Source organism: Adiantum capillus-veneris, chromosome 22 (genome assembly GCF_014529385.1).
Source record: "Adiantum capillus-veneris isolate H3 chromosome 22, ASM1452938v2, whole genome shotgun sequence".
Taxonomy (NCBI): domain Eukaryota; kingdom Viridiplantae; phylum Streptophyta; class Polypodiopsida; order Polypodiales; family Pteridaceae; genus Adiantum; species Adiantum capillus-veneris.
In genome coordinates this window covers 19,594,812-19,612,432 of record NC_140952.1, presented here as the reverse complement: position 1 = coordinate 19,612,432, position 17,621 = coordinate 19,594,812, and the positions used below count along the sequence as shown (strand labels likewise).

At 43.3% G+C, this 17,621-nt stretch overlaps 1 protein-coding gene across 1 annotated transcript in view; it reads right to left on the bottom strand.

Annotated features, from left to right (window-relative positions):
- Window positions 1-17,273, bottom strand: part of LOC147428994 (uncharacterized) — a 62,904-nt gene extending 45,631 nt beyond the window's left edge. Inside the window, exons 1-3 of the mRNA XM_086494964.1 lie at window positions 17,102-17,273; window positions 16,779-16,994; window positions 16,612-16,737 (exon numbers count right to left, since the gene is read on the bottom strand). Of these exons, the coding sequence (XP_086351090.1) occupies window positions 16,612-16,737; window positions 16,779-16,994; window positions 17,102-17,273 (514 nt within the window). The remainder of the gene's footprint in view (window positions 1-16,611; window positions 16,738-16,778; window positions 16,995-17,101) is intronic.
- Between the last annotated feature and the right edge of the window lie 348 nt (window positions 17,274-17,621).

The window sequence follows — 17,621 nt, the reverse complement described above, 5'->3', positions numbered from 1 at the left end:
AAGGTTTCACTTTTCTTGCTCAAGAAGGGAGGTCCTCAAGCTAGCTATAAATGGTTGGTATTAATAATTGCCTGTGAGTAAGTAGAATAGGGAATTTTCAGTCTTGCAGTGCGCCTGCCTTTGTGCAGTTAACGGGGCATCACCGTCGAGAGCTATGGTCTTAATAGTGGAGTCCTATGGGGTTGCCTACGGCTTTGCCTACGGCTTAACCACTATTGACCTTTTAGAAGCTTGACAGGAGCCGGTTTTGTTTTGGTGTTGAAGGACCCTCTCTTCTATTCCTTGCAATTAATGGTATTCGAGCCGCGGGTACAGTAGCTTGAGTGCTTTTTTCTAAAGGGGTAAAGAGGAGTAGCAACTAGGGCTTGAAGTCCCAAAGTACACCTAAAAAGTTTACACCTAAAAGTTGTTAGAATGGCTGACAATAGTAAAGAGAGTGAAATTAATGTTGATAACTTTGATTTTGCTCATGAGCAAGCTACTATTGATGCTTCAATTCTTGTTAACTATCTTGTTTCTAGGCTTCAACAAGCCATGGGAAATCCATCTCTTCAAGGTGAAGTGCAACGGGAGCTCCGTGCTCATGGGATTCTCCAAGCTCATCACCATGACGAGAGAACACCTAGGAAGCCTCCTTGTGAGACTCCCAAAAGACGTCTCTCTCCGATTCGTGAAGAAGAAATACGAAGGGCTCAAGAATTTACTTCTTGATGATGCATCTCCTTCCCAAAGGAGAACTCAAGGCCTCCACCGAAGGAACGAGAAAGAAGTGAGTCTCCCGCCACCTCGGCGGAGATGGCTCCACGAAGACGGCGGGCTAAACGCTCTCCATCACCACCAAAGCGGAGAAGATCATCACACTCTTCTCCACGCCATAATTCAAAGAGGGATGATAAAAAGCAAGAGAAGAAAAAGGCGAGAAAGAGAACACCCTCTTCTCCATCTTCTTCATCCTCTTCCTCTTATGAAAGCTATGGTGAAGACGACGAAGATCAAGACAAGAAAAAGGCGAGAAAGAGGTCACCCTCTTCTCCACCTTCTTCACCTTCTGAAGAAAGTGATGGTGCAACCTTTGAACCATCAAAAAGAAGAGGCCATAGGAAATCCTATGCCTCATGGAAGAGGTTTTCCAAGCTGAAGAAATTCAAAGAGGGAGGGAAGAGCATCTCTTTCCTTACCTATAATGGCACCTTTGGTGCTACGGACAAAGTCTTGGCCTTTATCCAGCAATTCGATGCGGCGTTTGGAGATGAGGGCTTCATGGAGTCCTCTAAGCTATGCCATGTAGCTATGCACTTTCAAAAGTCCGCTAGGCAATGGTGGTCTAGCCTACGAGCCAACGGTGAAGCTCCACAAACATGGAAAGCTTTAAGAGCTTCCATTATGAAGCAGTTTTTGGCCACCGATGCCAAAGACAAAGTACTCACCGAATGGCGAAGCTTAAAGCTCTCTCCCAATGAATCCATCCACAAATATGTAGACAAGTTTTGGGACCTACAACTCAAAGCCACTATCTTTAAAAAGTTGGATTTTGGAGAGCAAAAGCAACAGTTTTGTGGGGGCTTAACCGAAGAAATGGCGGAGTATGTCAACTCCCAAAGGCCACGTACCATATCAACGGCGGTAATACACCATACTATGGTGGCCTCACGAATCAATTTCCAAACGGGGGCTAAAAGAGATAATAAGCCCCCGGAAAATAAGGGTTCCAATGAGCCTAAGGGGAAGGACAATGTCCAAAAGTCTCCTAAGGGCAACTCCAACAAAAGAGAAGGGAGTTTACGAAGGTAATAACAAACTCTCTCCTGAAGAGCTTGAGCGTTATCGCAAGGATAACCGGTGTTTCAAGTGTGGTGAACAAGGGCATGCATACCGCGCTTGTCCCCAAAAGAACAACCGCCAAGATCCTCCTAGAGCTTCCTTGGTTGAAATCCAAGAGGAGGAGACTCACCAAACTCATCACAAAGGATCTCCTCTATGCCATGCTTGGGGAAAGGTAAGAGAACATGATGCTTTTATTCTCTTTGACCCTAGTTCTACTCACAATTTTATATCTATAGAGTTGGCCACCAAGCTAGGCATACAATCCTACGAGATGGGAGATGTCCTACCCGCAGACAGTGCCTTCAAGGGGCAAGAAGCTTCAGTCACTCCCTTAATCGGGAAATTGAGGCTTCATGTCCAAGGCTATGTGGACAAAGAGGACTTCTTTATCGCTCCTCTCAAGCATGAGGATGTAATCCTAGGGGCACCATGGTTTGACCGCCTGGCTGCCGATGTTAAATTTCCCGAAAGGAGAATCTCTTTCAAGTTCAAGGAAAAAGACATGTATATAGATGCTAAGGAAATGGGTAACACTATCCCCATTGTACATACACCAGCTTTCAACAAGTCAATAAAGAGCTCTATTTCCGTGTACATGATTTTTGTTAAAGATTCTCAAAATGAACCTAATGCTTTAGCAAAAGAAAATAAAAGCAACCAAAAGGAATTAGAGTTATCCAATTTTCTCAAGGGGTTTCAAGATTTTTTTATTGACGACATCCCTTGTGAGCTACCTCCTAAACGAGGTAATGATGACCATGCAATTGAACATCTTCCAGGAAGTTCACCGCCTAGCAAACCTCCTTATAGAGTTTCTCAAGCTCAACAAGAGGAGATTATGCGGCAAGTGCATGAGTTAGTTGAGAAGGGCGTGGTTAGGCCTAGCTCATCTCCATTTTGCTCACCGGTGCTATTAGTGCAAAAGAAAGACGGCACATAACGTATGTGTGTCGACTATAGAGCACTAAATAGGATCACTATCAAGAATAGGTTTCCCGTTCCACGGGTAGAAGACCTATTTGATAAGCTACAAGGATCGACCTACTTCAGTAAGATTGACCTAAAAAGTGGCTATCATCAGATAAGGATAGTTGATCAAGATATTGTAAAGACCGCATTTCGCACCACATTTGGTCTTTACGAATACATTGTCATGCCTTTTGGCTTGACCAATGCACCAGCCACATTCAACCGCTTGATGGAGAAGCTGTTCCGGCCTCATCGAACCTTCACTGGAGTGTTCTTTGATGATATTATCATCTACTTTAATTCATTAGACGAACACAAGCAACACCTCCAGGTAATATTTCAAGTTTTGAGAGAGAATAAACTTTATGTTAATCGAAAGAAAAGTCAATTTTTCTTGCAAGAGATTCAGTATTTAGGTCACATTATCTCTCAAGATGGCATCCAAATGGATCCATCAAAGTTAGAGGTAATAAAAGGATGGCCTAAACCGAGGAATCTTCATGAACTAAGAAGCTTTATAGGTATGTGTGCATACTATAGACGCTTCATAGAAAATTTCTCACAAATTGCGGGACCATTACATGACCTAACAAAGAAAAGCGTTAGGTACACATGGTCTGCTAAGGAGAACAATGCTTTCGAAAAGCTTAAAGAAAAGCTTATCTCTCAACCTGTGCTTACACTACCGGATCTCTCAAAACCATTTGAGGTCCAATGTGATGCTTGTGGTGATTGCCTTGGAGCTATTTTACTCCAAGAAGGGCACGCCATAGGCTATGAGAGTCGAAGGCTCGACCCTATTGAGCAAGCTCTAGGCATATATGAAAAGGAACTCCTTGCAGTTCTACATGCCTTAGACTCATGGAAGCACTATTTATTGGGGACTCCTTTCATTCTGTGAACGGATCACCAAAGTCTTAAGTACTTCATGACGCATACCAAGCTCTCCGACAAACAAATGAGGTGGGCAAATTTCCTTTTGCAATTTCATTTTCATATTGCTCACATTGCTGGCAAGCATAATCAAGTAGCTGATGCACTCTCAACACGGCTGAGAGTGAATGCGGTTTCCATAGCAACTCACAATGATCTATCTTTAATGATAGATGAGTATGCTATTGATCCCAATTTTAGAGATGTGATTTCAGCCCTTGCATTAGGGAAGAAAGAAGAACCATTTACTTTACAAGATGGTTATCTTCTCTATGGCAATAGACTATGTGTTACTAACTCACTACGTGAGAAAGTAATGTATGAATCTCATGCTCCACCTTATGCGGGGCATAGGGGGATTCAGTCTACCTTAAAGGGAATTGAAACATATTTCTATTGGCCTACCATGAAAGTGAACATACAAGAGTATGTTTCTAAATGTGTGGTATGCCAAAAGACAAAATTTGATAGAGCGAAGCAACTTGGATTGCTTCAACCCTTGCCAATTCCTAATTCACCATGGGAGAGCATATCCATGGATTTTATCTTTGGATTGCCTAAGTCTATCCATGGGAATACGGGAATATGGACGATAGTAGACAGGTTCAGTAAACAAGCTCATTTTATACCTGTCAAAAAGACTATCAAAGCGCATCAAATGGCAACCCTCTTCATTTCACAAATTTTCAAGTACCATGGCTTGCCAATGTCTATAATGTCGGATAGAGATCCTAGACTGACCAGTAATTTCTGGAAGGGTCTCTTTGAGAATTTAGGAACAAGGCTAAACTTCTCTTCGGCTTATCATCCACAAATGGATGGCCAAAGTGAAATAGCTAACCTAACAATTCTCGATCTACTAAAAGCCTATGTAACTGAAGTAGATCAAAGATCCCAATGGGAGAAGTACTTACCCTTAGTGCAGTATGCTTACAATAATACTGTACATACTTCCACGGGAAAAGCACCTTTCAAGGTAATTGAGGGAAGATAAAAAAGTCCCTTGCTACTTAAGGTACATGGGAAGATCTTCGCTGCAGATGAGTATAGCCGAGACCTACAAGAATCTTTTCAAAAGATTAAGGATGCTATCTCTATCTCACAACAAAGGTAAAAGGCTACTGCTGACAAGCAAAGAAGAGCCCAAGCCTTTAAAGAAAATGATTGGGTCTTGTTAAAGGTTCCCAAGGCTCGATTAAGGCACACGACGGGCAAGAATCCTACAGGCCACCAAAAGTACTATGCTAAACTAGCAAAAAGGTACTATGGTCCCTTCCAGATTCTTGGGCCAATCAATGAGATGGCCTATCAACTCAAGTTGCCCAATCATTGGCTCATACACAATGCTTTCCATGTGAGCCTATTAAAGCCTTACAAAGGAGAGCCACCTCAAGAACCAACTATTGAAGACCCACCGGAGATCAAGGACCAAGAGGAGGTGCTGCAGCCCGAGTCCATTCTCTGACATGAAGACAAGGTATTAAGAGGCGGTAAGACTATCCGATGATATCTTATTAAGTTTAAGAATTATCCTTTTGAAGATGCTAGATGGATGCAAGGCATACAATTAAAGGATAACGTAAACCTTGTCAATGCTTACAATGCTTCCCAAGAGTAAGGAAATGTACAAAATGTTAAAAATGAACAAAGTTTTTTTTTGTCTTATAAGACTGTCTTTTTCTTTATTGTACACAAAAATGAAGTAGTATGCATGCTTAGATCAAGTTTGCGGAGACGACGTCTCCCAAACACCAAGTAGAGCTTGTCACTCTACTATGGAAGACTGATAGGACTAATGTGCAGACATGCTTGCGGCAGCCTCAAGCTCTCAAGCGCCAAATGGACTAGTCATCCATTGTGGAATGACGTCGTAGGGTAACATAGGGATCCTCTACCCGCTACGAAAAGGACTCATGAATATGCTTTATCTTCTCTACACCATAGTCGAGGACGACTATGATTTCAAGAGAGAGGTAATGTCATAATAATCAATATCTAATTCTCCTAAATGATTTTCTCATATTAAACTGATCATCTAATGTGCAGGGGAGAAAAAGCTAGAATATTGGTTAAGCTAGCAGACCGGCCATAATAGGGATCCAAAGGGGGGGCCATCTGCAAAAGATCCATGTGCAACTAAGGGCTAAAAAGACCCTAAGGTTCAGCCCATTAAGACTTCCAAAATACTAAGGTTCCAAAATTCAAAGGTTATGTCCAAAGGTCAAACCTAGGGGAATTGGATGCTTTGTGCGTGTAAAAAAAAAAAGTCTTTGCATATCTCTACATGGGAGGGGGCGATCCTTTCTTCTAGGGGATGAGAGAGAAAGCCACACACACACACACAAGCTCCCTTTACACAAAGGGAATTAGGGACACATGTCAGCTCCCTAGCCCAGATGCCCACAAGGAGTACCCAATTCCTATTGGATGGCCTTAGAGGTGGACCAATGAGAATTAGGCTACATTAAATCTAGTTTAATTAATTTAAACACACTTAATAAAAGAACCAATGAGAATTAAGTCTCCTAGAAGACTATTGGACAGTCTCCCAAGGGGTCCAATGAGCATTTAGGAGCCCAATGGCTTGCCTGATTCCTATTGGCCAGGAGGCAAAGGGGTCCAATGAGAGTTTAGTTTAATTATTAGATTACCTAAATCTCTCACAAAAGGGGAAAGGGGGACACATGTCAGAAGGCTATCACTTATGCTGCCTGATTGTGATAGGCTTGACTGGGGGAGGTCCAATGAGGGCTGAGCAAGAGCAAATAGCAAGAGGGCTCGCCTCGCCCAAGAGAGAGAGAGAGGGGGCTGATTTTTGCAAGGCATTATTACACACACACTCACACAATCTCATGTGTGAAGAAAGAGAAGACTATCTCTTCCCAAGCTTTAATGGAGATCTCATCACCTACTCCAAGCTTGTGAGATAGAAGCCTACATCGACACACTCTTAGCTTGTGGATGCAAATCCAACCAAGATCCAAGCTTCAATGCATGATCATCTCCTCTACCAAGCTAATTACTAAGCTAAATCTATGCTAATATGAGTGATTATGTGATGAGATGTACATCTTTCTCGTAAGATACTCCTTCTTCCTCTCAATCTACTCTCATACCGTGCTAGCTCTCACCATCTTCGAAGGTGTGTGAGGTGTTGGGTCTGAGAACGGGGATAATTAAAGTTGTGTTTACTAAGTGTTTTTCTTAGTGCATGAAGCTTTCATCTTCATTGCACTAGCTAGTCTTGAAGGAACACAAAGAATTGTATTGTACAATGTCTCTCTTGATGGGAGAAACCATAATACAAAGCCTTTTGGAGGGGGGACCGGCTCCATGCAAATCCGGTCCTCAACTGTTGTCAATAGCTTAATTTCTCTCTCTTTTGAAAGTATTGTTGATGCTATCTAACTAGGTGTTATGTTTTTTGTTGGTCTCTTGTAATTCTCATTAGGAATCTATTCTAATGAAATGCCCACTATGTTCATGCTAATTTCCGCTACACATATTTTTTTAGACCATTAAATGTTACATATGTTCACAAATTCAGGAGCATCTTCCAGTTGTAGTTGGCCACATCTTTTCCAAGTGTGAAAGGACATGAGGTTCTTCTCTAGTTGAAAATCTAGCTTTACTTCTCTGAACAGCTTTTCTTCATTTTCACCAACAATGTTACACTTGATCTTCTCAGAATGGAAACATCCTTTGGTTGAACTTTATCCGTATTTTCTTTGCTTTGACCACCTACTTCAATCGATGTTGACTCCATTGATTGTGATACTGCACTTTTTGCTTGCAATTGTTGAGCATTGTTTGCCTGCATGTGAGTAGCCTTTGATCTTAGAAGATCCATTGTACTTTTTGGCAGAATCTATCTCTTCTGTGGAGATTTTGGTGGTGACCTTTGTGTAGCTTTCTGGACTTTAGCTTCCATTGACTTTGATTTTTTTGTCACCTGTTCTGGAAACTTGAGGCTTTGCATAATCTTGAGATAGTCTTTGACTTCAGTCCCATCCATAGGGGTTTGTACAAGGTCCTGATCTTGTTGGTATTCATTGCCATTTGCATGTAGATATGCATTGTGAGCTTGGTCACATGTAACTATTTGAACACTATTGGATTTGTCGGCTTTTGACTTTGACTTGTGGAGATCAGCTGAAACGTTTGTCCCTGATGATCTTCATAGAAACATTTGTCTGTAGATTCTGAGGGAATACAAATCAATTGGAAACTTCCAACAACAATATGATCTTTAAATGGTTTTTGCTTTGAAGAGGTCTGTTGTCTAGAGGCTCTAGGGCTTCTAACTGGTGTAGCATTTCCTGGTACATAAGCTGAGCTAGATGGATTTACAGCTCCCCCCTTCCTAGGGTGATCACTATAGCCTACTTCATTGTGAGAGTTCAAAACTGTTTGGCTCTGGTTTAGTCTCACCTTTTGGGACTGTGAAGGTACACTTTGGGTCACTTTGTTGATGTTTGGCATTTGTAAGCCTTCTGAATAGTTTCCTATGTTTCTCCTTGATACGTGACAAATTATTCCCCAAGTCAAAAGCTGTAGATAGCATTATCTTTGCCCTGATATTGTCTATCCCATGGGTCTATTATGATAGGAGCTTCTGTGATTTCAAGACCCAAGGCATCATAGATGCTAGACTCTCGTCTATATTTATGATTGTTTTGGTCAAAGTATATGCTCGTTGGGTTACAACATTGAAGCTTGATTTCCGATGGAGGAGAGTTTGGCTCTGGACAAATTTTTGGGTTCACTTGAGTAGCATCCTTCAACTCTAGAAAGGATGGGCTATAATAGATTATTTCTTCTGAAATGAATCATTCTTTCTGATCTATTACTGGACATACTTCTATGAGCTGGTATGTGGGCCGTTCAAACACTGGTTGATCCTTTTTGTACAGTTTCCCTTTTTGGTCTACATAGTGTGCATATGAATTATGTGTATCATACAATGTTAATATCATTCTGTTTGATGTGTCTCTTAGACTCGTGAATGATTGCACACTTGTGGCAGTGGATGAAAAATCATTTGCAAACCTAATAGTCTTTTCAACCTTCGGTGATATCTCGCTATCTTGACCGAATTCATGCAGGAATTTGTTGTTCAAAGAATCAATTTGAAGCTTTCTAGGTGCTTGTGCATCTCTATGATGATTTTGAATTTGCAGTGATTTTATTGATGCTTCTAATGGTAATACAGAATCATAAAATTGCATTAAAAGTGATGAGTTAGATGGACTTACATTGAGATTCGCATTTCCAACTTTCTTTGTACTTTGCTTGGCAGTTGATAGGTCCTTGTTGTCTTGAATTCTTGGAAAATCTTCAGAAAAATGTCTACCTTTTCATCCACAATGTGAGCAATACGCCATAACTGGTGGTATTTCAGCTGGCTCTGTCATGTCAAGCTCTAGCTGAGGAGTTTCTGCTTCTATGCTTGCCAAATTGTCAGTATCTTCTTTTAAAACACTAAGCATCAAGTTGTAGAATGGTCCGTCTTGACCTTTGACTTGGTTCTCCAATTAGATTGGCTTCTATTGGTTGATCGGTTGGATCTTGCAATTCTGGTTCTCGACTATAGATTTGACCAATGTAATCCATGTACAATGATCCTGATTGCATATGCACTAAATGAATGCTTTGCTGGCTTGGGCAGATTTTTGGATAACCACTTGGGTTGATTTTTTGCACCTCTATTTGCACTTCATCTTTGAGCTTGCAATATCTGGCTCCACTGAAGCCTGTGAACATCTGGGAGTTATCTGAATTTGGATTTACTCTGATCAATAGGATCTTGGCTCCTGTGCTGCTTTTACTGCTCATAAGATACCTATGACCTTCTGTATTGTGTACAAAAATTTATGCCCATTGTAGCCATATAGCTGTAAAATCTTCTCTGTTGCAGTTGTACTTGTGTTGCTACTGCTACTGCTACTAGCTTGCTCTGGTGTACTTGAACTCTCGGCTCGATTTGGCCCATTTCTACCTGAGAGTTAGAGCACCTTGGCTCATGTGGATTCCCTTGGCTCATGTGGATTCCCAAACAAAACATGTATGAAAAGCTTCTTAGAAAGTTTTCATTATTATTGAGAGAAATAAGAAAAAGAGAGAGAAGAAGAGCATGCTGGGCTAAGGAACTTTCCTTAAATTTGTAGAGTGTGTGCCCAGAATGTGTGCTCTTAGACATCTTATGCCTAAATTGCAGCTTATCCTATAAGCATACCACAATCTGTGTGTATGACGCTCTCATCAAGAGAGGCAACAAAAAAAACACAAGTCAAATCTTTACCGTCTACCGTGTATAGGTCTTGACTGTATGAGGGTGACTGGAATAGGGCACCTTGCCAGTGAATCTAGTCGAAATTTTAGGTTCTTTTTAGTGTTGTTGAGTGTTGATAGCTGTTGAGATGTCGAGCTCTACACCTTGAGCTGGCATCCACTACGGGTCTTGGCCGCTTACGGCATTTACTCACTGGCGCGTTAGGTGACCGACACGGAGGATCTCTGCCAGTGATTCTACAGCTGGACTACACTTATAGTGCCAGCCTAGTACGCTTCTAGCGAGTTCACACTTAGTGACCGCATGTACGTATGTGCTACTTTTCAGCTTTAGCACTTGGTCATTTTGTACTCTCTTTTCTGTGAAGAAGAAGAAGAAGCTTTCCATCTCCGTGTGCTTTGTGCTTTGTGCTTTGTGCTTGTCTTGTGTAGCTCTCTTGCATCCTCATTCTTTACATGGTATCAGAGCCTGGTGCAGGCAAGAGAGGCTAAGAGAGCAAGAGCATCACAATCCCTTCGTTCGCAATCCACGACCAGATGCCGAAGGCGCCTCGCGTAGCGAAATTTTTTTTAGGGGTTTTTCGCACAAGTTTCTGAATAGGTCTCCAAAGTGCAGTATACAGAGATTTAGTGTACAAGTACAGTGGTTGTGTGTACGCTTGATTGTGGACACTCGTTGAGTGTAGAAAGAGTTACAGGAACCACGATAGCAGGTTCAGCAGATTTGCAGGTTTTTGCAGATTGCAGCTATTTTGTCTTAGTGCTTCAAGATGTCTGACGGTTTCAGTCAGATTGTTACTGAGAAGCTTGAGAAAAAAAACTACCCTGCATGGAAGTTTAGAATAACAAATTTCCTAAAAGGAAAAGGTTATTGGGACTATGTAGAAGGAGACAATGAAAAGGAACCAGAGATTCCCGAGGCAAATGCTACAGCAGAACAAAGGAAAGCTTTGAGGGACTGGCAACAAGGCCAGAGCAAAGTGATGTATTGGCTTTCTATGAGCATCACAGATGGCATGATGGGCTATCTACAGGATGTTGAAACCCCCGCCATTGCATGGAAAAACTTAGGCAGAGTGTTCGAGGTGAACACCAAGGCCAGGAAGCTTCAACTAAAGTTGGAGCTAAATCAGGTTAAGAGGAACAACCTCTCCATCAATGATTATGCTTTGAAGATCAAGAGTATCATTGAGGCTCTTGGATCTATTAAAGTCTCAGTGGAAGACGATGACATTGTCCGTGCATGCTTGGATGGTCTAGGAGATGAGTATGTACATTTTAGGTCTTCCATGAATACAAGAGACGACATCCCCGTGTTCCAAGATTTGATTTCTATGCTTATTCTTGAGGAGAAGAACCTTGACACATCTTCTTCTCATGGCAGAAATAATTCTGAACAGGCCTTCTATTCTAACGCCAACAGAGGTAGAGGTAGAGGTCGTGGTCGAGGCCCACGGGGTTGCAGGGGCCAATTTCTGGAAGTTCAATCAAATCAAAACAATACAGGTGGCAGGGGAAACCAGTCTCAAGGCAGGGGGAGTCAAAGAGGTCGTGGTGCAGGATCAAGCAGGCAGCAACATACTCCAGATAGTAGAGAATGTTGGACTTGTGGTGAAAGAGGTCACATGTCACGTGACTGTCCAAAGGGAAAAGCAAGTAGAAAGAGAGAACAGGGCAACTATGCATCTACTAGCAGAGATGCAGATGACAGCAAAAACGAGCGCATGTTTGTTATGCAACATGTAATGAATACAATGACTGCAGAGAATTCCACCCAAGATGATGTTTGGTATGTGGATTCAGGTGCCTCTAATCACATGACGTCTCGTGGAGAGTGGTTTAGAGATATGCGCAAACCAGATGTGTCAGGCTATGTGCAGACAGGAGATGACACAGCTCACCCCATTGCTCATGTAGGGGACATACCTCTAAATACGAAGAGTGGGAAATCAAAGTACTAAGCAGATGTACTTCATGTCCCAAACATTACAAAGAATCTTGTTTCTGTTGGACAAATGGTTGAGTAGGGTTTGCAGGTTCGCTTCAATCCAAATGGTTGTTATGTAGAAGATTTCCAGAATGGCTGTAAGCTGATCACAAAGGGCAAATGTGTGGGCAGAATGTTTACGCTGAATGTAGACATGCCTGAGGTAAAAGCTGCATTATTTTCACAGGGCACAGGTGTTGTGGCTGATGTTGACATTTGGCACAAACGCATTGGCCATGTCAATGAGCAGAGATTGCGCAGCATGCAATCAAAACAGATTGTAAAAGGTTTGCCCAAATTCAAGGTGGATGGTATGCATAAAGTGTGTGCAGCATGCCAGTTTGGAAAACAGTCAAAGGGCTCATTTCCACATGAGCGCAATGTATGTAAAAAGCCACTTGAGGTGGTGCACACAGATGTTTGGGGTCCAACCGATACTGCAAGTATACATGGTTGCAGGTATTATGTCTCTTTCATTGATGACCATACAAGGAAAGTATGGGTCTACTTCATGCGTAACAAAAGTGAAGTGTTTGGTCACTTTCAAGACTTCAAAGTCATGATTGAGAAGGAGACAGATATGCAAATCAAGACATTGAGGTCAGATGGAGGGGGAGAGTACTTCTCCAATGATTTTTCAGATTTTCTGCGAATGCATGGTATACACAGGCAGTTTACATGCAGATATACTCCACAGCAGAATGGGGTCGGAGAAAGGAAAAACAGGCACATTGCAGAGGTTGCAGGTGCATTGATGAATGAGAAGAACATGCCTCATCATTTCTGGGCTGAAGCTATAAATACAACTGTGTACATTATGAACAGGACACCTACAGCTGCGGTGCATGATGTAACACCTGAGGAAAAGTTTACAGGTACAAAGCCTGATTTGGCACACTTGAAAGTGTTTGGCTGCATAGCCTACGTGCATGTACCAGATGAGTTGCGTAGGAAATTGGATCCTAAAGCAGAGAAATGTATTCTTGTGGGATATTCCCTTGAACAAAAGGGGTACAAGTGCTACAATCCTACTACACGAGAATTACGAGTGAGCAGAGATGTCGTCTTTGATGAGATGAGTAGCTGGTACAGTAATGCACATGGCACTATTGGGGCTGATGTAAAAGATGATGTGGTTGTACAAAATGTGAGGCCACAGTCACAGGTTTTGAGTGGACCACAAGAGTCCTCTTCTCGTGGCTCTGTTGAGAAACCATGGAATGGTAGACTACGTACGCAGGTTACTCCACCAACAGGTACAGGGAATGTATCACGAAAAGGAAAGGAAAAGGTTGATGAACCTCCCTTTATGGTTGATGCATCATCAGGTTTTTCACATGTAGACATGGATTCAGATGGTTCTGAACAAAGTCTTGATGAGGAATTTGGAATTTCGGCTGTCAGGACACCTGGTGTAAGGAAAGTACAAGAAGATGCTAGAGGGCAAAGGAGTGACCCAGGACCGCGCAGATCTAATAGAGTCAGAAATCCAGTTCAGAAATTGACTTATGATGGGTATATAGCGCATCACCGAGCCTACATGGCTAAGGTGATACAGGATGTGGAGCCCACATGTTTTGAGGATTCAGTTGGAAATGTGCATTGGGATGATGCAATGAATGAAGAGATGGCTGCATTGGAAGCAAATGACACATGGGAGTTGGTGCCATTGCCAAGTGGCAAGAAATCTATTGGCTGTAAATGGGTGTATAAAACCAAGCATAAGGTTGATGGTAACATTGAGCGTCACAAGGCAAGGCTGGTCGCAAAGGGTTATGCACAGACGTATGGCATAGACTATGAGGAGACCTTTGCTCCAGTGGCAAAGATGACGACTGTGAGAGCTGTCATAGCAGTGGCTGCATCTAGAGGATGGATTATGCATCAAATGGATGTAAAGAATGCCTTCTTGAATGGTGAGTTGCAAGAGGAAGTGTATATGGATCAACCACCTGGTTATGTCGATCCAGGTTACCCAGATTATGTATGCAGACTTCTCAAAGCTTTGTAAGGTTTGAAGCAGGGCTCTAGAGCATGGTATGACAGGATTGCCAAGTATCTTGTCAGTATTGGTTTTAGGAGAGCTCATGCTGATCATTCACTCTATGTACGTGAGAGTGATGTGGGGATTGTGGTCATTACCATATATGTAGATGACCTTATTATTGTTGGTGACAATGCTATGGAGATTGACCATGTGAAGGGTCTTCTCAAACAGGAGTTTGAAATGAAAGATTTGGGCGAGTTGCGCTACTTTCTTGGCATTGAGGTGATCAGGACTCCAGAGGGTGTATGGCTATCATAGAGACAGTATGCTTTGGACATGTTGTCAAAGTATGGTATGGCTGATTGTAAGCCAATTTCTATTCCCTTGGATGTGAATGCAAAGCTGAGTGCAGAGAAGGGTGATGTTGTTGAGGATGTCAACATGTACAGGAAGATTGTGGGTAGTCTAATCTACTTGACTATCACGAGGCCAGACTTGAGCTACACAGTAGGCTTGGAGAGTCAGTTCATGCAACTTCCGAGGAAGCCACATTTGGATGGAGTACGACGCACACTTAGGTATGTGCAAGGTACTCTTGACTGCGCATTGTTCTATGCAGCAGATGCACCATTAGCATTGTATGGGTATACAGATGCAGATTGGGCAGGTAGCATTGTTGATAGGAGATCTACGAGTGGCTTCATGTTCTCTTTTGGGAGTGCTGCTGTTACTTGGAGCAGCAAAAAGCAGCCTACGGTTGCTTTATCGAGCACAGAGGCCGAGTACAGAGGTGCAGCAGTTGCGGCGTGCGAGGTAGCTTGGCTACGCACATTACTTGAGGACTTGGGAGTGCAGGTGGACCAGCAGATTTTCATCCATTGTGACAACCTCAGCAGCATGCAGTTGGCTAGGAACCCAGTGTTCCATGCCAGGACCAAACACATAGAGGTCCATTACCACTACGTTCGAGAGCGAGTGTTGGCGGGCGACATCGACTTGGTCTACGTCAGCACAGAGGAGCAGATAGCGGATATCTTTACCAAGGCCCTCGGAGCTGAGAAGCTTCGACATTTCCGGACTATGCTTGGACTCTGCGACATGCAGAGCTCGAGGGGGAGTGTTGAGATGTCGAGCTCTACACCTTGAGCTGGCATCCACTACGGGTCTTGGCCGCTTACGGCATTTACTCACTGGCGCGTTAGGTGACCGACACGGAGGATCTCTGCCAGTGATTCTACAGCTGGACTACACTTATAGTGCCAGCCTAGTACGCTTCTAGCGAGTTCACACTTAGTGACCGCATGTACGTATGTGCTACTTTTCAGCTTTAGCACTTAGTCATTTTGTACTCTCTTTTCTGTGAAGAAGAAGAAGAAGCTTTCCATCTCTGTGTGCTTTGTGCTTTGTGCTTGTCTTGTGTAGCTCTCTTGCATCCTCATTCTTTACAATAGCAACCAACAATCATATTAAACAATCCATCCGTAGTCTGACAGAGTTGCGAGTGTGTTAGCGGAAGCGTAATCTTTGAAGTGGTGGAATTTATGCCACCTAGTTAGCATGCCTTGCATACAGATTTTGAAGCGCTTGGCGAAAATGATGGCCTCAAATGTGAGAATCAAAACCAAAAGTGCTTCCTATAAAATTGCCAAAGCACTTTGCTTTGCACAATGACAGTAATTGCGAAGTGTAAACAGGAAAAAAAACAAGAAAACTTAAACTTGGCGAACCTGGTCGTTGCTGTAACCAGTTGGCCTGATATTTCGTGGAAGAAAACTCGCTTAAAAATGGCACATAACCATATCCGCTGCATGTATATGTTACAGGTTCGGATTTGTATTCTGTATCATATACGCCCGTTTGTTTCTCATGAAATAACCTGCTGGCATATTGTCAAGTCCGTCCCAAGTTTGTATACTCATAGCAGAGTCCAAACATTGAAGTCTTGTCTTGCCTGATACTTTTCAGTAGACCCACTGTGGATGCTACCATGCCTCAGAGCTACAGATACTCTTGCTCATAGACAAATGTCCTAGTAAAAGAAGGTCGACTTCGCACCTGCTTGGCGTGATTACGAAGACGAATCCTGGTTCCAGTGAAAACAAGCCCTAACAATTTTCTTGACAGCTTCCTGAAATGGTCGTTAATGGTTGGTCCTGTCTAGCACCTGCTGCCTCTTGTATCAAGATTAACAACAGACCGTGCTGATCTCCTGGAGATTCTCCAGCACTACCATGCCCTAACCTGTGTGAGGCATGGGCAGACGCCTTGTTTTAAAACGAGATCATGGCGTACGCAAGCCTTGCTTGATTTTGGTCGTCGAACCAGTCATTGGTCTTAGGACAATCAAAGTTTGCTAAACACAACCCGTAGCATGATCCAACCGTGCAAAGGTTTTATGCCCTCCTATTCAGGAGCAATTTGTCATATCGGCCACATTGCCCCAGTTTGTGAGCATCCGTGAACCTCGAATCATGTTTACTCTTGAGTCAAAGCCGTGCGCAAAAAGTCACAAGCCATGCTTGTGTTTGGAATGTTAAACGTGCAATCATGCATAAGAATCGTCCAAGACCTGCCGTGCATGCTTGCTTGTGTCACAAAAAGCTCACATGACAAAAAACACCTTGTGCTTGCCGTCTCAATAATCCCGCAAATTGACATGCTATGCTGCCAATATCTTGCATGTGGCATGACCATGCATGCCCAGCATGTTGCAGCTCTAGCAATTGCTTGCACTGCATAATTGTAGCTAACAAACAAATAAATAAAAAACGAACAAAATATGCATACCATGTCTGTGATTTGTGTAGATTGCCTCCCAAAACCGAGAAGCTTCCTTGTCACATGACGCATGCCGATGGCTTTGCAAAACGGCGTTAGCCGTCAAAGTCACGATGTATGTGACACATTGTAGCCGTGCCCGCCTTGCTGTGAAACCCTGCAGATTTTGCCCTCCGTGGTCGACAGGGTAGGGATGGGCCCGTGGTACACTTGCCTCTCTGTGCCCTTGCAAATCGAGAGGATAACCCGTGGGCCAACACGCTAATTGGGTGTGGTTAATTTGTTTTTTTTTTAAATAAACTCTTTTTTTTGAGCTTCCATGGCGTGCTTGCCGCCACAGCGCAGGGGAAAGTTGAACGCAGGGGGCGATGGGGTCCTCCCTGGGCCTTGCGAGCGTGTCAAAAAAGAATTTTCATGGCCTGGCGCTCCTGTTTGGAACCAACGCCATTTGGTTTGCTGTAGTTGTTGAAGGCGGACCCTGTGTGCAGGGGACGATGCCCGCATTGCCCTCTTCTTTTTAGACTTGTGTGCAGGGGTCGCGCTTCTTCATCGTCCTCCATGCAAGAGGCTTTTCATGCCATGCAAGCTTGCATGCAACCCTCCCGCACCCTCGTGGGTCATGCCCCCTCCTTGGCGAACGCCATACTTCGCCATGCCGAGATCCACGAATGAGAGAGGGAGAGAAAATCTGAGAGAGAGGGAGAGAGAGAAGAAAACCATGCTTTCTTCCCGCCATGGCTCCACCCTCCTTCCGCCTCTCCACCTTGCTCTGATACCAGTGAAAGGACATGGGGACTGAACATGCTCATCACCACCCAGCCATGCCCTATATAGGCCCTTGGCCTTCTAAAT